At 39.2% G+C, this 24,887-nt stretch overlaps 1 protein-coding gene across 2 annotated transcripts; it reads right to left on the bottom strand.

Annotated features, from left to right (window-relative positions):
* Positions 1–114: 114 nt before the first annotated feature.
* LOC109113956 (autophagy-related protein 18g-like) lies at positions 115–24,887 on the bottom strand. Of its 2 annotated transcripts, XM_019195924.2 has the most exons (9): positions 24,332–24,887; positions 9,060–9,521; positions 8,228–8,677; positions 4,214–4,459; positions 3,263–4,087; positions 3,004–3,179; positions 1,557–1,687; positions 772–1,338; positions 115–580 (listed from the first exon to the last, which is right to left on the bottom strand). In XM_019195924.2, the coding sequence occupies exons 1-9, from the start codon at positions 24,503–24,505 to the stop codon at positions 576–578; spliced, it is 3,036 nt and encodes a 1,011-aa protein (XP_019051469.1). In that variant the 5' UTR covers positions 24,506–24,887; the 3' UTR covers positions 115–575. The 2 variants fall into 2 exon arrangements, with proteins under 2 accessions (XP_019051469.1, XP_088758389.1); XM_088902263.1 differs by lacking the exon at positions 9,060–9,521 and having other exon boundaries at positions 24,332–24,646.

Raw genomic sequence — 24,887 nt, 5'->3', positions numbered from 1 at the left:
CAGTTGATTAACAGGTGAAGGCAGGATTGAAGAGGAAATAAAATGTGGTAAGGTTTTCTTTTCCTTTTTTTTCAGAGATTCACCACTGCAAGAAGCCAGACAGCTAAAAGATGATTTTGCTTGCACAATGTAACGAGTTGTTTAATCTTCTTTTTCCTTTTTTTAGAAAAAATATTTGTTACACAGCTTAGAGAAAGAACCTGTTTACACTGAAATCATCTGTACAGAAAACCCGATAGAAAGTTCAAGACAGGGAATAAACCCAAAAGTCCAAACTTCCCCACACCCAAAAGCTAGCCTCCCATGAATTATGAATTTCCATCTACAACATGTACAAGAATGTGAGGGAGAGTCACTTTGGTTGAAGTGGTTGACATGCCCTCCCCTGATCCATGGAACCAGTAGCCTTTTCAGTTAGAAATTGAAATCTTGCACTTCAATAGGAGTCTGGAAATAATCTTGATCTGACCTCTTTAGAAGGCATCCAGAAAACCTTGCCACAAAATCCTTGAATATGAATAGCGGGTAGGTATAATGAATGCAGCTATTCTTGGACTTGAGGATAGAGGTAGAGATCACCCTACATCACAATAGAAATTCAAAGTTAGAGTTAAATCCTTACATTAGAAATAACAAGGATAACCACTCTATCATACTGCCATTCTTTGTTAAGGTGATCATATGGCCATTCAGTGGCAGCTATTGCAACGGTGTGCATAAACAATCAAACCATACATGATGAAGTCATATAAATAATTTGTGGATTATTACCTTCCTCACTGAAGGCAAATACACCCCCAAGCATGTCATCATTGTCTCCTTCTTCAGGTTTATCTCTCTCACAATGGCTGCTATTGCTGTCAGCATCAGTAACAACTTCAGTGGAGTCACGACATTCATCAAGCTCTGTCACTTTACAATAGCCCTCATCAAAATACTGCCCAAAATCTAGTGGCTCTTGCAACTCCACATGCCCAGGCCCATCAGCAGAAGTTTTGATACCAAAGGTTGAACAATCAGAACTTGCATTCAATATTTCACTGATCACACCAGTTTTTGTGAGAGCACCACTGGTGAGAGGACTTCCAACAGAAGGTGAAGAGGATAAACCATTTATAACAGAACTATCCCCCACAAGATTATCAGACTTGGTACAATGTTCAGAAGGGAATGTTCCATCCACTTGGTCAGAAGGATCTGGGCTTAGAAAGGATGATGAATTACTGAGACTCCCCTTTGTATCATGATTGGTCTCACTCGCAGTTGGATTCACAGATACAGAAGATTTCATGGTATTTATTTGATCCAAATCAAGTAAAGATTCAGTTCTCACAGACCCTAATGGAGATAAAGAACAAAATGAGGATTTGTTTATAGAATAAATCAATAATAAATTTCAAGAATGCACCATTTATTTGAACTTTGAAGTTTCATACCAAGTGACCAGGAATTAGCATACAAGATTTTATTGAGACCTTGTATACAAAATTTCAAAGCAATATCCAAACCATTATATGCTTAAAAAAAAAAATGCCTCTTAATTCAGATGTTCTTACCCCCATCTGAGCTTCCCACAGATCCAAGAGAAGCTGGCTTAGAATGGCAAGTAACAGTCTCTTCAGTGAACTTGCCCTTAGTTCCGGGAGTATCAGAAGAAGAGTTCATATATCTTCCACCAACAAGACCCCTGCATTAGACAAGCAAGCAGATATCCTAGTCTTTTAATTATACAATGGGATAGAAAATCTTACGAAAAACATAGAAAGAATAAAACTAAATCTCAAATGTGCAAATATGCTAGATAATGGAAGAGCTGTTTTTTATAATGCTATGACAAATATTTATTGCTTATTTGGAAAACATTTTTTGTAAATTTTTTATTGTGTGTTTATCAATCAAAAAACTTTATATTGCCTTTATTAACTGCAGATATAAGCAAGGCTCAAAGTATCAATACGCCCCTGTGTATCGGCAGAGACGTATCGGTACCAAAAAGCATGCGCTTTTATTTTTTTTCAAAAATTGGTTTTGGGTAGGTTTTTATACATATTTTTTATTCAAAAAAGAGGGTTCCCGAAACACCTGTAAGCAGGTATTTCGGAACCCAAAAGATATGATACAATACGCCCAACATGGGGCGTAGCGTATTGAAATTTTGATCCTTGGATATAAGCAAGGTTCAAAGTACTGATGCACCCCTGTGTATCGGCAGAAGCGTATTGGTACTAAAAAGCATGCACTTTTATATTTTTTTAGGTTTTTAAATTGGTTTTTGGGTAGGGTTTTATATATTTTTTAATTAAAAAAAGAGGGTTCCAACAGGTGTTTCAGAACCCAAAAGATACGATATAAGAAATGGGAGAGAAGGCAATTTTTGTAAATCTAAGCAAGAAGCATAGTTGTGAAGTTCATGAATATCTTCAAAATAAAACAGATATATTGAAAAGGTCAGGTAGCAAATGATATGATCTGATTTAATATGTTCACATTTTAATTAAAATAGCAGAACTAAATATGTTTCAATGTGATGTCTGGAAAAGAATCATCTCTGAATCTTCTGAAAGCCAATAATTATTTATGTTGTACGTGTGGCACAGTGAAAAAGCAATGAAGTTTTTCAGGGGTTTCCTTGCCCCTCCACAGTTTTCATTTTATACCTCAAAAATTTTGGTACCAAGTAGTATAAATAAAATTGATAAAAGTAAAAGTTCCATGATTTCTTTGACATTTAAATGTAGAGTTCTCTAAGTGAATATTCAGTCTCAGATTTAGCCTTTCACTTGTTACTCTTACACAGAAAAAGAGGAAAAAACAAGTTTCAAACATAGCCCGATCCAATAAGTTAACAGTGGAAACACAGAGAAACCAGAAATATAAGTGGAAGTCCATGGAACTAGAAATCTTTGCAAGATACCAATCCATCTCACATGAAAAGGAACACACAACTAAATATTAAATAATAGCCACAACCTGCAAGGAAATGCAGACAAAATTTGTTATTACCTGTCATTCCAATCTGATTTGATACTATGGAAATGATCAAAAACAGGCAATAAATCCTTTCTTCTTATTTCAACTTCATGAACAGGAACCTTCTCAATTTCAATCTCCCCACCGGCACAATCTTTAGTAGGCCACCTCTCATTGGTCCTCAAGGGAATCATCATATAGAAGGAAATCTAGAAAAATGTGAAAGAATCATAACCAGAACATAACACAATGACATGTTAGGGTATCTTACAACTCAAATTAAAAGAGGTACCTTAGATTTCTGCCAAATGGGAATCCTCCCAGAGTTAATCTGCACCTCTGCATTGGAAAGATACCAGTGAGGTCTTTCATGGGATTTAAGTAACTCTTTCCCCACAATGCTAGTATTCTGTTCCATCATATACTTCACATCATTATCTTCAGAATCAGAACTATCCATGATTGTCTCGGAAGCTTCTTGTCTATCAAAGGAAACTTGAGAAATGCATTCCTCTCTTTCTGGCCAATCAGACCTTCTGCAAACATCCCACCATTGAAGAGGTTCCACCTTCACTCTCAACTCATCATCTTGTATTTGCATATTAGAACCCGATCCAGTTCTTGAACTGTTCTCACTTTGTTCTGCTCCCAGGGACGGAAGAAGTTCATGTTGAACTACATGGCCAGATGGCGTATAAACCAATAAGTGCTCCAAGGCATTGGCTCTTGAGGGCAAGTGCTGAAGACCACGATATACAGAATTGTGGAAAATAGCAGCAACAGCACCAGAAGGAATAAATATTTTTCCTGTTGCAGAAGCTGCAGCATTGCTAACCGTATTAAGCCAACCAGAATTGCTGTTTTTTATCCTGCTTACAACAGAGAGTGTAATGGATGGTGGAGGCGAAAACAACTGCTGGTTTACCATACAGGATGAAGTAGACCACCATGGAATAGATAGACCTGGTAAGAGGGTGGGCCCATCACTACTGGAATTTTGTGTTTGAAGACCAACCTCACCACCAAAAGGAGATAGAACAAACACATGACACGTTCCCCGCGAGGAAACAATGGTTATCCACTGACTATAATGACTAAAACAGATATCTTGTATCACCTGAAAGACAAACATCCATGAAAGAAGATATTGAAAAACCATTCACAAATAAACCAATGAAGAGTGCAAAAAGAATAGATACCAAATATCTGGAAAGATTTAAAAGAAAAATGCTTAATTGCTTACTGCTGAGGTAATTCCACGATATAGCTTATAAAGATGCACATGAGAAGAGCTCCAATCATAGCTAGGGGTGCTTGATCCAGTTGAAATGCAGGATGGCATAATCCTGAATATATTTATATTGTTTCCATGTACAGAGGCAGTAACCAAAAGGGTCCCACTTGGGTCAAAGCATAGTGCAGATATTGGACTTGTATGAGCTCTAAATTGTGAAATAACTGCTCTAGAAACAAAATCCTTAACAACAACCTGCAACCAACAATTTTAACCATAGGAAGCAAAAATCATTTTGTGCCATAGTTAGATCAGCATGGAGTATGATACAGCAGAATCAATTAGTGATATCTCACATTTTGATACTTTTGTGGATCGAGCAACATTTTAATAGATCATTTAAGATTTGTGAAGATGACAATTTAAGATTTGTGTGTTTGTCTTACAACGCTGGTTCAAAGCCTGGATAAAGGAGGACAGTTGCATCAGGTTGGCAGCCAGTGCTACTATCATAGCCAACCCCATATAGTTTGGATAAGGCTTGCATGATGCTGATGATGATTTAAGATTTGTGAAGACATATATGATATGAAAAAGAAAGGATAAGTTTTGTGTAAAAAAATGACAGTAATATACAAGGAATACACCAAGCATCCCAAAGTATTAGGCTAGCTTGCTACCTAATCCATATTCCTGTCCCTTGTTAGTCTACATCATCATCCTTTTTCCCAATGACTGATTCCCAATACAGTTCTGTTCTGTTGACTCCATGTTTGGCCAAGTCATCTTGTCATACTGTTGCAGTATCTCAGAGCCCAGGTGAATGCAGCTCCCAAGTCTGTAGCAAGATGTCTTGTGTCTCTAAGAATATGCCTGTACTGCATGGCTCCATGCTGCTGCTCTTGAGCATCCCACCACAACCTTTGAATCCCCCTCTACCAACAGCTGATTGTAGTCAAGGTCTTTCCCCATTCTAAGACCTTGAATTACAGCCAATAGTTCTGCTCTTATCAAGTTCTCATACCATATTGAACCTGAAAACAATGTTGCAACTGTACCATCAAAATGACTAAAAACACCTCCTACACCGACTGTCCTGGATTTCTCATGCTGCAGCCACCAATGTTTGGCTTGAGGTAGTAAGCTGGAGGAGAGAACCATGATGAGGAACTGAGTAGAGATAATGATGAAGCAGTATGTTTCCAACCACTTAATAAGTCGTCCATCAAGAAAGTGCTAAAGAGAGATAGGGTTATATCCCAATGAACTACTTCTACTATAATGTTCTCTCAATCACTGCTTCCTAGTTTGAATGTTTCCTTAAAGATTCTTGCATTCCTTTCAACCAAACTGACCAAAAGACAGCAGCTCTAAGCCTCCAACACATTTCCATAATATCTTCCCCCTTTTCTTTGATAGAGAGAAAAGGCTATGATCAAACAACTTAATCACATCCTCTGGAGGAGACCACTACATCTGGAGTAGGCAAAGAAGTGCTCCCAAATACTAGAGGCATAAAAACAAGAGATCAGTAGGTAGTTTCTAGTTTCATCACTTGCTTTACATAAAAGTCAAAAGTGGGGTGATAAATGCCAGTTGGGTCTTCGCTTTGTAGAACCTCGTAAGTGTTGATTCTCAAATAGAAAACCTCCCAACAAAGAGCACTGATCTCGAGTGGGATTGGCTTACACTAAATAGCTCTCAGAAGAAAAGGCCTGGAGGTGGGGGTGGGGAGGAGGAAAGGGCAGGAAAAAAAATAAGTCATGTAAAGGACCCAGAATTCATACATGTCCAAACTCTGTGATCAGCTAATAGAGCCATCAAGACTTCCCCCAGGTGTGACAATAGGTCAAGAACCATAAGAAACTCTGAATCCTTTAATCCCCTTCTCAATCCCAAATTCCAAGAAAGTCCCAACTCAGTCGAAGATACACGAAGGACTATGATAAGGAAAACAATCTTTTTTTTATCAGCAAAAATTTTGTTTTAATAACAGAGAAAAAGTTACAATCAGTTACAATAGTTATAAGTTGCAGAAATGCATTAACCTAATCTGCAACCACATACAAGCAGCTACAGTTCTGCCCAGTACAAGGTAGATCTATTTGCCCCTTGTTTTGCTAGGGTATCCGCCATTCCATTTGACCCAACCAAACTGAGACTTGAGCCTCCTTGCAAGTATGTCAATTTCTCTGAAGATAAATTTGAGCTTCCAAGGTACTGATGTGATGTTTTTACCCCAAGAAATGATCAGTAGTGAGTCTCCTAATTCTAAATCCGTTAATCCTATCTGCTCAGCCATCTTTAGACCTTGAAGTAGGGCTAGATATTCAGCCTGTATTGAGTCACCAATACCTATTGGTCCTGAGAAGAGTACCACCACCACACCCAGATGATTTCTAATCACACCCCCTATGCCTGCCCTTCTTGGGTTACCAAAGAAACTCCCATCAAAGTTTAGTTTTAGTCTGTTCAGTGCAGGTGGCTTCCATTCCACTCTCACACCTACTTTGGGTGTCTGTTTGTGCTACTTCAGTCCAACTTCTTAGAATCTCATTCGTGGAGAAATTTTTGAATAGCTCCATGGTCATCACCCAATGTGCAGTTCTGCTTTTTATGGCTTCAATGACTTCCTCCTTTGATTTACTTTTTTCAGAGAAAAGTCTTAGGTTTCTTTCCTCCCATATAGTCCATACTGTAGCAGCTCTTGCTGCCTTCCATAAGCACTTTCCTCTTTTCTTCTGTTGTCTCAAGGAGGGGCTGAATAGACTTACCACATCCTGTGGGGGAGCCCATCTACATCCAAAGAGAGAACAAACAACATTCCAAATACCAGAAACAAAAGAGCAGGATAAAAGTAAGTGGGGTAGGGTTTCACCACAATCCATACAAAGGACACACATGAGGAAAGAGGCATTTGTTTGGCCTCCTTTTTTGTAGCACATCACAAGTGTTTACCTTCCCTAGGAACACTTCCCAACAGAGAGCTTGTACTTTTGGAGGGATTGGTTTACACCAGATTTCTCTCACTGGGAAGTTCACCCCCAAAGGATCAGAGTGAATGAGCAAACCAAAGAAAGATGCACAAGAAAATAAACCATCAGGAGTTGGGGACCCAACTTCCTCATTCTTCCAAATTGTAAGGATCCCACCCGAGGCACCCCACGACGGGGCAAAAAACCAACTTAGACCCCTACTACTCCAGATACTTCTTATCCATCTTCCATCCAAATCCGAAAGTTTTGTTTCCTGTAGCATGACTATTACCGGTCTCTGTTCTTATCACATTCCTGATAAATCTCCTCTTCTTTCCACTTGTTTTCTAGACCCATTCTTATTCCCAATTCCTATTCTCCTCTTTTCTTCTCCCTCTTCCTATTGACAAACTTCTCATAGGATACACCACAGGCTAGCTTTTCCACCTCATTCATTCTCCTCTTTCTTTTTTTGTCATCTTCTGCCTCCTTTCTAAGATAGACCTTCCCTTTGGCAAATTTCCCTTTGGCATCTTTTTGTTCCTTTCCTTTTAGTTTGGGTGGCTCTCTGCAAACATCTTCTCTCTCATCTAACCCACAGAATTCCTTTTCCTTTTCTTCTATGCCTACAATAGTTTCATTTACCCCAGCTTCCATTTCAGAATCCATCACTTGAATCAATTTCAGAATTTGTTCCTCCTCCTTGTCTTTATCTCCTCCCCCACCTTCTTTTACTGCCGCACATGGGTCATTATCCGCCACCAGTGAAGTTTCAACAGCTGAAGTTTCACTCAAGATCTTATATATCCAGCAACCAATTGATTTTTGCCATACTGACCTGATAAAGGCTTGTGACTTATGAGTTATGAGTCTTAAAATCATAGGTTCATGTCGTGATTTGTTTACTAAAAACAATACTTTCTAATATGGAATAATACTTAAGTTTTACTTTGTATAGTTTTCTTACAGTTCTAAGACAATATCTCCTGTGAATTTCCCTTTCTGAAGTCAAAAAAATAATAATAAAAAATCTTTATAAAGTACTTACCATTCCTGCATTATCTGTTTCATTTGAATGTGTTGATGATGCAAGTCTACCAACTTTCCTCCCTGAATTTGTCGATACTGGAGAGTTAGAACCATCAGGTAAGAACTCCTGGCAGTATTTAGACAATGTTTTGTATCCCATATCACCAAGATTTATTATGCCAGCAGCTAAATGTTTACTTGACTCTACTGCATAGCGAGCCACCAAGCTCCCACTGCTTGGTGATGTTGACGGACTAACACCTGGAGAAGGGCTAAGGTTTTGTGGGCTAAGGCGGCCTGTATTTGACAGTAAAGGATTGTTTGAAGCATAAGCTAGCCACCTGGGACCCACAGCCATTGGACCATAACCAATGCTAACTCCAACTGCTCCTTGACCTCCTACCTGAGGAACAGGATAGGTCAAAACACTGAATTTCATCTCCAGTGTGAGGGCGTCAAAGCAGTATATCTGCACAGAAAAAAGACAATTGATCAGTAACCGCAAAACTTCTCCATCAAAAAACCACAACTATCCAGTATCTGCAGGTGGGATATCACTATATTTACCTATATACATCCTAAAATATAGTGTGTATATTTAGAAAAATTCCTATAACAAAAGCCAACAGTAGAAAATGTACTCTATCCTACTGTTAAAAGTAATTTGGTGAACAGTTCTGAAACAGTCCAGCAGTTTGGTGTAGGCCAACTTAATGATGCAGGCTTCAAACCTGCTGCAAATGCTCCAGATCCAATGGCAATATGGCATTCCTCTTATTGATAATATCTAAGTTTTCCATACTCAAAATATTGATGAATATAATATGGAATCGAGTTTGATAAGTTCTCACTTGATTTGCAAGACCAACTGCTACAATGCGAGGGCTGCATCTGACCATATACACAGCTGACCGAAATCTCAGCATGTGAACATAACTATGAGACCTTAGCGAGTAAAATCGCACAGCAGTAGGAGAGACACAGTTTCCTGGTTGAGGATCAATATTACCATCTCTGATCACCCCATTCAAATAGCCCCCTCCATGAACAGGACCTGAGGAGTTGGTTTCATCCCCTGCAACAACCAAGAGTAATGGATGTGATGCTCTAAACCCTTCACAACCTTCTGACTTCTCAGGAATGGGCTGCATCTGTAAAAACGTAACTGGACCATCACGCTTAGAAACCAGTTCACTGACATTGGCAGCATCCTCAACATCAAGGACTTGAAAGCCATTGGAGTAACCAAGTAAGAGCACATGTTTCAAGGTAGATTGATCAAGCTCTAGCTTGTCAAAGCCAGCCCATAATACCTGTTTGACCAAGAATTTTAGTCCATGTGCAAAAGTCAATGAGATGACATTTTATACTGCCAGTTATAAATGCATAAGTTGGAATGCAGTTAGACTAGATTTAGCATGCATATAAAATGCTCCTGATGACAAGCATCAAGTCAAAGCAGCTTTTATCTAAGAGATAGACAAGACCAAAAGGATAGCATTTCTGGTGATGCACACAGAATGTTTCACATCTTTCAGGTTTCTCTGTGACAATTGTAGAAGGAAGTACAAGAAATTCTCATAATCAGCATGGAGTTTTTCTGAAATACATACTGGACAGCATAGTTTAACCATTCAGACCATGAACCAGGCCCTAGATGGACTAGTTCAAATTCGGCTCTGTTCTTTACTTTCCTTGGTCAAATAGTGCATAGCTTTATATATATATATAGTAACAGCCTGAAACTGTTTTATAATCAGAGACAGGCCAACTGTCTGTTTCTACTTTGTTTTTTTCCTTTAAATTTTAGTTTTACCATTTTTTCTTATTTTTATTATCCACAAAGGGCATTCTTGAAACTGGTGGAACTATAATATCTAGATGATGAAATATAGATACATCTTGGTATGATCATTCTCCAGCTTAGTGCATCATATCATAGCATGAATCAGCAATCCTCAAGATGGGGAATTGGGTTCAGGCAACCCTGGTGCTGCTGACATAGGAGGAGTTCTAAGGGATGAAAATGGGAACATCTGCCGGGTGTATAGTGGGCCGATAAGCATAGCAAATTCTACCAAGGCAGAAAGTGTTGGCTGCACTTACAGGGATCAGAATAATTAACAGATTAGGTATTCAGAACCTCTCCACTGAAGGCAATTCAGCACACTATAAAATGGTTAGGAAAACAAGAGACTGGGTCGTGGAGACTCAGTCACTTTCTGACGGAGGCAAGGGATTTACCAAGTGCTTCTAATGCAAACCTGATTTGGATTCCAAGGGAATTTAATTCTCTTGCAGATTGACTAGCAAAATTAGGTGCTCTGTTAGAAGATTTGTACTCTGATAAGTTTCCACCTGTATAATACATAAGGATCTGATCCCTGCTTTTGTTTTTCTTTTCTTTATATTTGTAAACCTTCTTGTGTACCCTTCTCTTTTCTTAATGAAATCAGTTACCTTTCTCTCATAATTGGGTTCTCTATTCACATAATCAGCCAAAATATTTAATATCAAAATATGTATATTTTGGGAACATAGAGTAAAGCAGTTTCAAATAACAAGTTTCTTCAAGACACTGCCATGAAATTTTTATTCACTTGAGTTTAGATTCAATCTTCCAATCCATTTTTCACCCTTAACCAATACAATTCTAAGAAGGATGATAAATTTGACAGACCAGTTCAACCAAGTGAGGAGGGAACCATCTTTTGGATTCCTCTTCCACTTTTGGTGGTGACTCTAGTAAGAAGGGGACACCTTCCGTCCTTAATGAGTCAAGTTGTCTAGTACAAAGGCATGTACAGAGGCATATTCCGTGTATACCTTCTTCTTCTTCTTGAGGAGGCTTAGGACTTTTTGCACTTTCACACCTCATGTTCTGAACCATGCCTCATGCATCAGGACAGTGAGGACAGTGGAATGCCTTGTATCATGCCTCAATGTTTTGAAACATTGTTGTAAAAGACCCAGTTTAATACATCCTGAACCAAAATCAGACCAGCCTAGTTCGGTAATCAACCTGAGATGCAAGATGGTGATTGTAAGTTGTAAAGGCAGTATGAAACTATGAATATAGACTAGTGGCTGACAGCTGGCCACCCTGGATGACATGGCATAGTTCTAGAAGGTTCTTTATACAGAAGAGAAAAAGGAAAATATATATAAAGGGTGAAGATGATCAAGACTGCTATCAGTCTTGGACACTAAGGAATTTCAAATTCGAACAGAAGAGAAAGTGAAGAAGAAAGAGGAGAAGGATTAGTGAGAGAGCAGTAGAACACAGGTTTGAAAGGAATGACAGATTCTAAAATAATCTGCCGCCGCCACTTCAATTTAATATTTATATGTTATGCTAGTTACATGAAAGGACATATTTGCCCTTGGTGTTTACATCATAACACTTAACAATATAAAAAACTGAAAAGTAAATAACAGAACTAGAATAACAGAATAACATAACAGATAGACTAGGTATATTCTACCCTACGGACAGACTGGCCCCACACATCAATTTCTCTACACTCCCCCTCAAGTTGGGAGTAAATATTTATCATTCCCAACTTGAATAGATCCACTTCTAGCTTCTTTCTTGATATAGCTTTAGTGAGGATATCTGCTAGTTGCATACTGGATGTGATGTAAGGGAGGCATATTTCTTGAGATGAGACCCTCTCTCGTACAAAATGTCGATCAACTTCAATGTGTTTGGTTCTGTCATGCTGCACTGGATGATGTGCTATATTAATGGCTGCTTGATTATCACAATACAGCATCAGAGGCTTCTCATACTCAATACCCAACTCCTCAAGTAGAGATCTTAGCCATAGGATTTCAGCCACTCCGTTGGCCATGGACCTGTATTCTGCTTCAGCACTAGACCGGGAGACAACACTTTGTTTCTTACTTCTCTAGGAGACAATGTTTCCTCCCACAAGGGCACAATATCCTGAGGTAGACCGCCTGTCATCAACACTCCCAGCCCAATCGGCATCTGTATAGACCTCCACCTTCATGTGGTTATTGCTCTTGAACAGTATACCCCTACCCGGGCATCTCTTCAAGTAGGCTAAAATTCTTTCTGCCGCAAGAAGATGTGTGGTTCTAGGAGAATGCATGTCCTGCCTGACAACACTAACAGCATAAGTAATACCCGACCGAGTGAGGCAGAGATATAGGAGCTTTCCTACCAGCCGCTGGAACATAACTTTGTCTTCAAGCAGCTCCCCACTCTCTGCACTAATCCTATGGTTCTATTCAATGGGTGTATCTGCAGGTTTGACACCCAGCTTTCCAGTTTCAGCCAATAGATCTAAAACATATTTCCTCTGAGAGACAAAGATCCCCTGTTTAGATCTAGCAACCTCAATGCCCAAAAAATACCATAGTGTACCCAGATCTTTCACCTCAAACTCTTGATGAAAGAGCTGTTTGAGGGACTCAATCTCACAGCTGTCATTTGCCCTTGGTGTTTACATCATAACACTTAACAATATAAAAAACTGAAACGTAAATAACAGAACTAGAATAACAGAATAACATAACAAATAGACTAGGTATATTCTACCCTACGGACAGAGTGGCCCCACACAGTTTCTCTACGCTCCCTCTCAAGTTGGAAGTAAATGTTTATCATTTCCAACTTGGATAGATCCACTTCTAGCTTCTTTCTTGATACAGCTTTAGTGAGGATATCTGCTAGTTGCATACTGGATGTGATGTAAGGGAGGCATATTTCTTGAGATGAGACCCTCTCTCGTACAAAATATCGGTCAACTTCAATGTGTTTGGTTCTATCATGCTGCACTGGATTATGTGCTATATTAATGGTTGCTTGATTATCACAATACAGCATCAGAGGCTTCTCATACTCAATACCTAACTCCTCAAGTAGAGATCTTAGCCATAGGATTTCAGCCACTCCATTGGCCATGGACCTGTATTCTGCTTCAGCACTAGATCGGGAGACAACACTTTGTTTCTTACTTCTCCAGGAGACAATGTTTCCTCCCACAAGGGCACAATATCCTGAGGTAGATCGTCTGTCATCAACACTCCCAGCCCAATCGGCATCTGTATAGACCTCCACCTTCATGTGGTTATTGTTCTTGAACAATATACCCCTACCCGGGCATCTCTTCAAGTATGCTAAAATTCTTTCTGCCGCAAGAAGATGTGTGGTTCTAGGAGAATGCATGTACTGGCTGACAACACTAACAGCATAAGTAATATCCGGCCGAGTGAGGCAGAGATATAGGAGCTTTCCTACCAACCGCTGGAACATAACTTTGTCTTCAAGCAGCTCCCCACTCTCTGCACTAATCCTGTGGTTCTGTTCAATGGGTGTATCTGCAGGTTTGACACCCAGCTTTCCAGTTTCAGCCAACAAATCTAAAACATATTTCCTCTGAGAGACAAAGATCCCCTGTTTAGATCTAGCAACCTCAATGCCCAAAAAATACCGTAGTGTACCCAGATCTTTCACCTCAAACTCTTGATGAAGGAGCTGTTTGAGGGACTCAATCTCATGGTTGTCATTTCCTGTCACCACAATATCATCAACATATACTGCAAGTAGTGTCAGTGAAGACTCCACCCTCTTGATGAACAGTGTATGATCTGACTGGGCCTGTACATGACCGAACTTTCCAAGAGCTAGTCTGAATCTGTTGAACCAAGCTCTAGGTGACTGCTTCAAACCATACAATGCCTTATTGAGCCGGCAGACCTTCTTACCTGTCTCTGTATCATAGTATCCAGGAGGCAACTGCATGTAAACCTCTTCCTGCAAGTCCCCATTCGGGAAGGCATTTTTAACATCCATTTGGTACAAAGGCCAAGTGTGGCTTGCTACAAGAGATAATAGAACCCGAATGGTGGTCATCTTGGCTACCAGAGCAAATGTCTCCAAGTAATCTATACCATAAGTCTGAGTGAACCCTTTTGCAACTAGCCGAGCTTTGTACCTCTCAATGGATCCATCCGCATTGTGCTTCACAGTAAATACCCATCTGCATCCAACTGGTTTCTTTCCTTTGGGCAAGTCAACTAGCTCCCAGGTATTATTTTTCAACAGGGCATCCATTTCAACTTGCATTGCACCTCTCCACTCCGGGACTGATAGGGCCTCTTGTACTGTTCTTGGAATAGGGACATTGGAAATGGAACTAAGGTAGGACCTATAGGTAGGAGATAGTCGATCATAGGATAAAAAATGGGAAATACAGTGGGCTGTAGATGTGGTACAATGTCGTTTCCCTTTACGGACTGCAATCAGAAGATCAAGGTCATCTGTAGGAGGTGAAATGGCAACAATAGAAGAAGTCTTTGTGGGTCCTGGGACTGTAATGTCTGGACCTGGAGCCGTAGATGAGATTGGAGTTGGCCTGGACTGCTGATGATCGGGACCAACCTGCCTGCACCGCCTGTGATAGACCCTCAACTCCTGATCCCTCTGACCACCCTCACCATTGCAGCTCCCCCTCAACTCCTGATCCCTCTGGCCACCCTCACCATTGCAGCTCCCATCACCCAATGGAATAGGTAAAGGAACTACCCCACTCTCACTGCTCTCCCCCTGAGGAGAAACCCGAGGATAATAGGGTGTCTCCTCAAAGAAAGTGACATCCATGGAGACGAACTTCCTCCCTGTGACAGGATCATAGCAGCAATACCCCTTTTGAGTTTGTGCATAACCAAGGAAAATGCATTTGGAGGCCTTGGGTTCAAACTTGGAGTGATGGGGTCCGAGAAGCTGAACAAAGCAAGTACAACCGAATGTTTTAAGGGGAATAGAAAACAACTCCTCATGTGGATATAGAAGGGAAAAAGGAGATCGCAAATCAAGAACCCGGGAAGGAATCCGATTAATAAGATATACCGCCGTGAGGATAGCATCACCCCAGAAGTGAATAGGAACATTGGAGGTAAACATAAGACTTCTAGCCACCTCCAAGATGTGCCTATTCTTCCTTTCTGCAACCCCATTCTGCTGAGGTGTATGAGGGCAAGAGCTTTGATGGATAACCCCATGAGTAAGAAGGTAAGATGCCAATGACTTAGCAAAGTATTCCTTTGCATTATCAGATCTAAGAACTTTAATCTTGACATCAAACTGGGTTAGGATCATTTGGTGAAAGTTTTGGGTCAGGGCGGGAACCTCATCTCGTGAACGCATAAGATAAACCCAAGAAAACCGGGTATGGTCATCAACAAATAACAAAAAATATCTGTACCCACCCATAGAAGGAATGTGATATGGCCCCCAAACATCCGTATGCACAAGATCAAAAGGACGATTACTCCTTTTATTACTCAATGAATAAGAGTTTCTACAATGTTTAGCAAACTCACAGCTTTCACATTGCAACTGGGACAACTCAACAGACTCAAACAAAGTAGGAAACAGACTCTTTAAGGACCGAAAAGACAGATGACCCAATCGGTTATGCCAAAGCATAACCGAACTCACACTCTAGGAAACAAGTGACCTCTTACCCACTGACTCTTCCCAACGAGAACTCTCCCCGAGCAGATAGATCCCATTCGTCTCACGGCCAGTCCCAATCACCTTTCGTCTCCAGGTCCTGAAAAACACACCGGTCAGGGAAGAAAGTTACTGAACAGTTCATGTGTTTGGTAATACTACTGACTTAATGTCCCCCTTCCCAGAAATAGGAACCAGGGAGCCATCAGCAATAGATACTTTATCCCTACCAGATGACAAATGGTAAGAGGTAAACAGTGAAGGCAAGCTAGTCATGTGGTCGGATGCACCTGAACCTATTACCCAACAAGGTTCAATAGTACCTGGAGCTGAGGCATGGTAGGCTGAAGCTAGAGTACCTGAATTTACGGTTGTAATCTGACCACCCATCTCAGAAACACTACCATAACTGATGCCTCCAAAGCTGCCTTCTGCCTGATTTTTAAACTCCATCTCGGTCAAGTCTTAAAACAGCACTTGGACTACCAATCACAATCAAAAACAGTATAGGCCTGATCTGTATTCACAGTGTATGTGCACAAAACTGGGATAACTTTGATCTGAAATCAACTAACAAACACAACAGTGGCTGTCCATAGAGCTCTAACCCCTTTAAGAGAGTTCGAAAACCCCAAAAAACTCTGAAAAACAGCTTAGAAGGAGGTCTGATTTGCCTTTGCAGAATTAGGGTTTTAATCAGTCCTTAAAGTGATCGATTCAGTTGCACAATCTAATCAGTACTGTATAGATAGACTTGCAATAGGGTTAATATGAAACCCTAGAATCTGATCAATGCTAACAATAAGCTTGAGGACAGCTCTAGATAGATCACAAGATTCAGTCCAGCACTAGGGCTTGCCGCAAGATCACTTTCAAACTCTAGTGCAGAAAGAAACAAGGCTGAGACAGTTCGGTGTAAAACAGTAGGGTTTTAATCACAGCAGAACAGTAGGGTTTGCTGTAAAACCCTAGTGAATCGAAGAGATGAAAACCTAGAACGGTTCAGCCTTCCTCTCCAGATAGGTCCAACCTATCTTTTCTTAGAAAAGTAGATGACTTACAAGAAAAGAATTGTTCGCTGCCTTCTAGGGTTACCCGAACCCTAGTCTTCTCTCATCCTTCCTGACCACCAATACTCTGCAACCATAACAAAACTTCCAACAGCTGCTAGCACTTTTGGCGATCTCCAAGAATCAGTCTGCGAACTCCACCTTTTCAGCTTCTAGTCCTAGGAGATTCTCATGTGGTCGGCTGGTATTAGACTCACATAAGAAACCCTAACTTGGCTCTGATACCATGAAGATGATCAAGACTGCTATCAGTCTTGGACACTAAGGAATTTCAGGTTCGAACAGAAGAGAAAGTGAAGAAGAAAGAGGAGAAAGATTAGTGAGAGAGCAGTAGAACACAGGTTTGAAAGGAAGGACAGATTCTAAAATAATCTGCCGCCGCCACTTCAATTTAATATTTATATGTTATGCTAGTTACATGAAAGGACATACTTGCCCTTGGTGTTTACATCATAACACTTAACAATATAAAAAACTGAAAAGTAAATAACAGAACTAGAATAACAAAATAACATAACAGATAGACTAGGTATATTCTACCCTACGGACAGAGTGGCCCCACATCAGTTTCTCTACAAAGGGTACTCATTTCTGAATGGGACCTGAATCCGCTCCCTCCCTCTCACTGGCAGTCTCTCTCTTTTCCCTCTTCCCACCAACCTTCTGCAGGAATTACAGTGGCCTAATCCCTCTCCAGAGGGCACGTACCAGCCATCTGCTACTTCATCAATTTCCCCTCCGATCTCTCCTGACTGTCATCCCTCAGACCCTTCAGAGATCTGACTGCAATAGCCATTTCCATGGGCAAACAATTGTTTCAAACCAAACAATGAGCTTCTATTTAAATTTTCAAGTGACTATCCCTCTCTCTCTCTCTCTCTATGTCTGCATGTGAGGCCTGACTGGAAAAGGCAAATGGTATAAATTTCAACAAGGTGAAGGAAGGTGAGGACAAAGAATAATTGCAAATCTAAACCAGTTAATATTAGAACAATTTATATATGATGATGGTGAAGATATTATCTGGTTTCTTAAGAGAGAATGATTTAGAGGAGCAGAACAACTTGCTTTTTTTACGGATGATGAGACATATAAGAGAGGCATTTATTGATAAACAAGACAACTTTTTAGAAACAGAGATAGAAAAAGAACTCATCTTCTAATTGCTGACAATATGGTAAGTTGGTCAGACCTTGTGTTAGAGTCAAAGAAGTAACATCATTCCTTAAACAACTCTTGTCTTATAACACAGGCTGGGGTGACACAATAGTACCTTTTTTATTGTTAACAATGAAAATGATTTTTATTAATTTGAATTGAGGTAATTACAATGAATAAGGGCCTTGTACCCCTTTTGGGTCATTAGCCTCTACTAACCCCCTCTGCCCTTAATTTACACAATCCCCCCATTTGATACAGTGCCACAAAACATTTGATTCCCATTGACCCCTAATTTTGCCTGTCCATCTGATTAGGAGTTTGCTGATCTTGCAATGCACTTGTATTGTGTTCTAATGTCCATTGACAGTTTCTTTGTTTTTTTCCAATATGGCAATATCCCGCTTTAATGTTCCTAGTCTAGGTAATTACTACCCTTGAGTCTCCTACCAATATAACTTTATGATTAAGAGATCAAGCCATCCTTAGGCATGCAACACAGCCCATAGCTCTGCCCTTATGGAATCACCTACACCAATAGGCCCTGAATAGAAAGTGCTGAAGCTTTTTCTTTATCAATAGTGCTAAAGTATTTCCTTCCCCATCTCTTTAAATTCTTCCAAATTCAGAAAGGCCTGGGTTACCGGGGCTGATCAGTCAAAATTCAGCTTGATACTATTCTCAAGAATCTCAACAGGAGGGATCTATTGTAGTGAAGCTTTATCTCTTGCCATGGAGGAAGAAGAAGGCACTGCCAACCAGTTTCTATGAATATCAACCATGGTAAATGCTTAAAAGCATCCAAAGGTTTTATCAGATGCATGACCTTAATCATCATGTTCTCTAATATTGGATCTCTACTCTTCTTCTTGTCTCTGAATATTCTCAAGTTTCTTCCCAAACATACCAAATAGTAGCTGGCTCTTGCACACCACATAGTTTTTCCTCTTTTTTCAGTTTGGGAGAAAAGAGGGGCTGAAAAAGCTTTGTGGATCCAAGGAGAAGTTCACTTACAACCAAACAAAGAGGGACTCCCAAATGCTTGGCAATACATTTCTGATTTAGTTGAATCCTATGATACTCAGATAGGGATACCGACAAGGAGACAGATAAGAAAAAACAAGGATATAACTCTCCATTTCCTAAATTCCAGGACATATATACATGTATGCATGTAATAAGCTCTTAATTTAAAAGCTAAATGTCATTTCTTAAGATTTATGTCTAGCCAAATTTATTGAATTTCTAATATGTGCAGATTCTTTTATAGTATAATTTGTCCAAACATATAATTTTGCATATTTTAAAAGTGTTAATGCTATAGACTATATCTAGAAGTGCACATGCAGTATCTGGTAAATATCATGTCTGACACTGGTGCACTAGGTATGTAAAGGTACCTGGATATCATAGACTGAATCATGATTACAGAGGCTTTGTGAATTATTACAGAGGCTAGGTGTATGCCATTCGGTCAAGATTGCTCTCAGTGAATTATTATGGTGGAAGTTGATTCAGAGGCTTTGTGAGTTTGCTCTTCCATACAAATGGAGTGGCATGCAGCTCCTTCAACATCTTCTGTTTGAAACCTTCTAAGACAGATGATCACCCCAGTGCAGCTCTTCTATATCCAGTCCTGACCTGGGGAGACTATCAGCTTATGAGTTGGTACATCTCCAAATCCAAGAGATAGAGATGATTTTTACTAGCCAAAGATCTACACTTTTGCAAGTGGTGCCATAACTACCAAGGGTCCTCTTTATTTCCCCTCGTCAGTCCAACCACTACTTGTGAATCTCCTTCAATTTCTAACTTAACTCCAATTAGAAAAGCAACCTCAGTTCTTGTGTTAATTCTAATATTTCACCATAATAGCTGCTTCAACACCTATTGGTCCAGAGAAAACAAGAAAAATCCTTCACTATATCTAAATACACCTCCTATCCCTGATTGCTTAAATAAATACTCTTCTATGTATTTAGCAATAAACTATTAGATCTCATTGTTGACCAAAAACTGAAGTAATAAATAATAAAGGAAATATGAACAACAAAATACCACATTGATCAGTACATGAGATAAGACCATCTACAGCACCAACAAGGTCTAGAAGATCTAGGGGCAGGTGAAAAAATGCATGGGTTGAAGTAGTAAGAAATGATTTAAGGGCCCATAATAGGTTAATAATGAACATGATATTGAACAATGTGAATTGGTGGAATAGGACTCATGTAGCCAACTCTACCAATGCAACCACAAAAGTAGAGAAAGAAGCTTTGGAATAAAGAAGATCCTTCATATTCTTGAATCAATCACAACTTCGTAATTTTTGGGTTATAGATTTCAATATTTTTTGTTTCTTGGTATCTAAACAGGGGTATTTCGGGTCTTACAGAAATTTATTCCTAGTAAAAATCAAATTGTTATTTATAGTAACATTAAGACTTACTATTTGCTGTAATCCCTAAAGCTTCTATTTATAATAAAATTGTTATTTGATATTTTTAGTAATTTCTGGTGTCTTTACAATAAGTTAGTTGCAGTACAATTAGATAGCTCTATTAGAGTTATTTTAGGAATTAGAGTCCTTGATTGAGCATCCTCATGGGTTACTCATTGTCATCGGTTGCCTTAGTTATAAAGTAGTTAGAATTTATTTTAGGTCAGCTTCCTAGTTGAAAAGGGATATCTGAGACCTCATGTTTAGTCTATAAATAGGATCAATGTTTTAAAAACCGACTCGGAAACAGAACCGCTTTTGGACACTGGTTTCCGGGTCAGCAGTTCAACCATCCAGTCCGCACGGATCAGCCTGAGTAACATAAGAATGCCCAGACCCCAGAAACCATTGTCTAAGTCAAACGGGTCAATGGTTCAACCACCTGGGTCAGCAGGTCACTAACCAATACAACAGTTTTGGGGAAAATAGCGGTTCGAGGGTGAAACGGAATCAGTACCCTGACCAGCTTCTAGACCAAACAGTCCAATCATCCGGGTCAATAACGGCTTGAAAACCTTGAATAGGATCATTTTAATTGAAAATTCAGAGTAGATTTAATGGAATGAAAAGTTTATTTTTATTTCCTCTCTTTTTTCTTCTGAAGTGCATTACTTCTTCTGTCTCTTCTCTATCACTATCCAGATCTGAGTCTCTTCCTCTCATAATTCAGATCCTTAATTCTCCCACTTCTTCCCACCGCATATTACCCATATAGTAGGGTTGAATTGAGTTGAGTTCAGTATAATCTTCTCAACAAAGAGAATTATCTTTTTATTTTCTTTTTTGTAGGTAGAAAAAAAAATGAAATTTTGGGAGGGAAGCCCATTTACAAAATACAAGTACAGAAATAACTAACAAACATACAAGTATAATCACCCCAGCACCAAAAACTGGTCAGCTGTGCATAAAGAGTAAATATATCTGTATTAGTAATTAAATAACAACTTTCCATGGTTCATACAGAGTACAGAAGCCCTATGACTTAAAAGAAGGCAGTCATGGCAGCCCAAGCTCATATTGAGAGCTCTCTTTACCAAAGAATACAGAAGTCTTAACCATAAATAATTTTTCCAAACTAGAGAGCTCATATTGAAGCACCATTAAGCCTTGATCTATAAGAACTGTCCTTTATAAGCAACTTGGAAAAGAAGTCAACCACTAATTTTTCTAAACTAGAGACATTGTAATATAGCCATCCATTGTAATCCTTGAAATGGAACTAAATCTCCTAACAAGCATGAATAGGTAAGTTTATAATCTTGGTGCACTCCTTCAACCAAATCCCACACTGCTGTCTCCATGATATCTCCTCTTTATTTGATATGACCATCTCCTTAAAATCTTCCTTGGCCTCCGATTTCACCACTTAAATCCCCCTTAAGTAAAGGATCCACTTCATTCTATTTATTAGTAAATAGTAGATACAGTAAGATGGAATATTTTTCTTGTTCTTTACCCTCCTAACATCACGTTATTCCATTTTTTTTATCAGTATCACGTTATTCCATTTTTCTCTAAATTTCCTTTTAATCACTTTGAGTTTCCCACAAGGCCACAACACATTCAGTTTAATAAAGTTTCACAGTTATCCACAAAATAAAAGTTTCCTAAAATACATATATCTAGTTTTTTTCTTTAAATAAAAGTATCTCCACCAATTTCTGAAAAATTCCATAAAGTCAGGTACATCTGTCCCCATAATTTAAATTTAAATACAAGTAGCCTTCTTGACCTCTTTTCACAGTCCAAAACAATAAGTAAATGATCTGAACTGGACCTTGCAAAGCCACTTGCATAGTTGCATGACCAATTTGTACCAACATTCCAGATTGGATGGGATACAGATTCAATCCAACTTACTAATGAAGGGGTTATAATAGTTAATTAATAAAGTAAACTTCCCAACCTAAAAGGAAAATCTACCAACAGGTTTCCCATCGCCAAAGTCTGCAACATCCTTCATACAAGAAACTGTCCTTCTGCCCCCTTTCAATTCAAGTAGTGGACGATACTAAACTCCCCTAGAATGCATCAACTAACCCTTTAAGAATTAATGACACCTTTAGCTTCTCCGAAAAAAAGATTGATGAGATGTAACTATTCAGACCATAAATCCAGAAGTTCTACTAGATTTATAAACCACATTTTTTAACTAGATGAAAATTAAAATGACATTTTATGCTCATTTCATCTAGATATCATCACTACCCCCCCCCCAAAAAAAAAAGGGTCAAGATCTTCATTCATTATTCTATTTTTCCCTTAGTATTCATAATTCTCACCTTTCACCTCACAATTAAACTTATAAGGTTAAAAAAAAATGATGATGGCTCTTCTAATGTGTTTCCTTTGGTAGCTTGCAAAATCTCAAAGTCAGTGGAAGTATGAAGATTTGGAAATATCTTATCCCCATTCCTCATACCTAGACCATGAGAATAATGAGAATTTGTTTCTGAGATTCAACATTCATGTTGAGGGTTGATGAAAGAAAGGTTCAGTGTTGAACTGTTAAACCAGACCACTTGGGGGACCAATTTGAAAATTAAAACAGGTCAACCATCCATACCTATCTGGTTTTTTAAAACAAAAGAACGCTTCGGTAAGAAGAGATAGATGCAATCTCAAACCTCAGACATGCACGGACTATGTAACCAAGAATACAGCATAAATTCTCATATAGTGACTTTAAGTGATACAAACTGAAAAAAAAAAAAATACAATAGAACTGTTAGACAACAAACATATCACTCAAAACTGAAAAATACAATAGAACTGTTCTTAGAGCAATTATATAGCGATAAGCTTCCTCCTTTGTAATTTGTAGGGGTTCTTCCCCTGCTTTGTACATCTTCTCATGTACCTCTTTTTCTCTTAATGAATCTTGGTTAACTTTTCTAAAAAAAAAAAACAAAAACTGAAAATCATTGGCTCCTCTATAGTATTCCCCCTTTACTTGCATAGCTGTGGAAAGTCATTGTTATGTATTGACTAATAACTTATCATTTAACTGGTGGTCAACAGGAGAGAGTTTTCAAAGTGGGAGTTCAAACTCCTTTTTTTTTATAATTGAAAATGGTTCCAGAGTTCAAACTCCATTTTAAGTATCTGCAACTACTGAGAGTCCTATACAGCTTATGCCAACCTATGTTCCAAGTCTATGGGATCAGGAACACCATTCCACTGCTTGACCTGAAAACAAACAAGCTGCTTGGAATGCTAAATAAACAAAGAACAATGCCCAATAAGATTGGGCACTTTGAGAAAATAATAGACCCAGAGATAGCATAGACAAGATACATAAGAAGGTGATGAAGATAAAAACCCAGAAGCCTATCAATGTTCTGTTTCGCTCTAGCATAAGAAGATCAATCCAGAAATAGGACGACGGAGATGAAACGCCAAGAAAACACTACTCAGATGCAGGTGTTTCTTTTAAGCTTTTGCTCTTTAACATGTTCTTTTGTTGTTTTATATGTGCCGAACAATAGAAGCACCACCACCAGCAACAAAAACAATCCTTCAGAAGAATTTTTAAGAAATGAAACAACCTATCCATAGCCATCTCTGCCCCTCCTCACACCACAGATAGATAATCCAAATTTGAACATAATAATTCTAAAGGATTAAGAAATCGGATAACTGAAAGAAATGATCGAGCAAATTCCATTTTTCTCTACTGATCAAAAAAAAAAAGTTCCGTTTTTTTCTCCCTTTCCATCTCAGTTATCACAAAAATATAGAAAAAAAAAAAACAGTTGAATAGAAAGACTAAGAAATAACTCAATAATCAAAAACAGGAACAGATGTTAAAAACAAGGAGTATTAATTAAATTAACATGCTCAAAAAAAAAGCAAATAGAATGAAAAATCAGCATCGAATATCAGAAAAAAGAAAGAGAAAAGGGGAACCTGGTCTTTGGCCTCATCAGAAGCAACAGAAATAGAAGCGGCGACGGACGCCCCTGCAGACCTCACGGTGGAAGCAACGGTACTGGCATTCGTGGAGACCGTCTTCAAGCAAGAGGAAATAATCCGAAGAGAATTGGGCAACAAACCGTTACTCCTCCCCTTTCCCTTCCTCATCGTCCCCGCTGGGTCGCAAACCGCCGCTCGCAGTCCGACTCGACCACTCAGAAGGAACCCCACCACCACCCTCCGTCGACATCACCACTGCAGCCGCTGCCGCCGACCATCTCTGACGACCCACGATTCCCAATACCATCCGATTGCACGATCAAACTGAATCCGACAGACACAATAAACCAATATGGTTTTCTCCTTCTCCAATCTCCAATCTCTCCCCTCCTCCTCCTCTCTCCTCTTTGAAATCGCTGTTCCCAGCTTCTTTGGGTCGTATAATGTTTCTTTTTTGGGTTCGGAGTATTTTGACTTGGATTGGAAGGGGCCGCTACCGCTACGTCTCTCTCTCTCTCCTCCCTCAGACTGATGAGCGCCTGTTGTTTGC

Source organism: Nelumbo nucifera, chromosome 3 (genome assembly GCF_055504915.1).
Source record: "Nelumbo nucifera cultivar China Antique chromosome 3, China Antique-T2T, whole genome shotgun sequence".
In the NCBI taxonomy this organism is placed as follows: domain Eukaryota; kingdom Viridiplantae; phylum Streptophyta; class Magnoliopsida; order Proteales; family Nelumbonaceae; genus Nelumbo; species Nelumbo nucifera.
The sequence above is the reverse complement of the archived record's forward strand: the minus strand, read 5'-3'. Positions and strand labels throughout refer to the sequence as shown.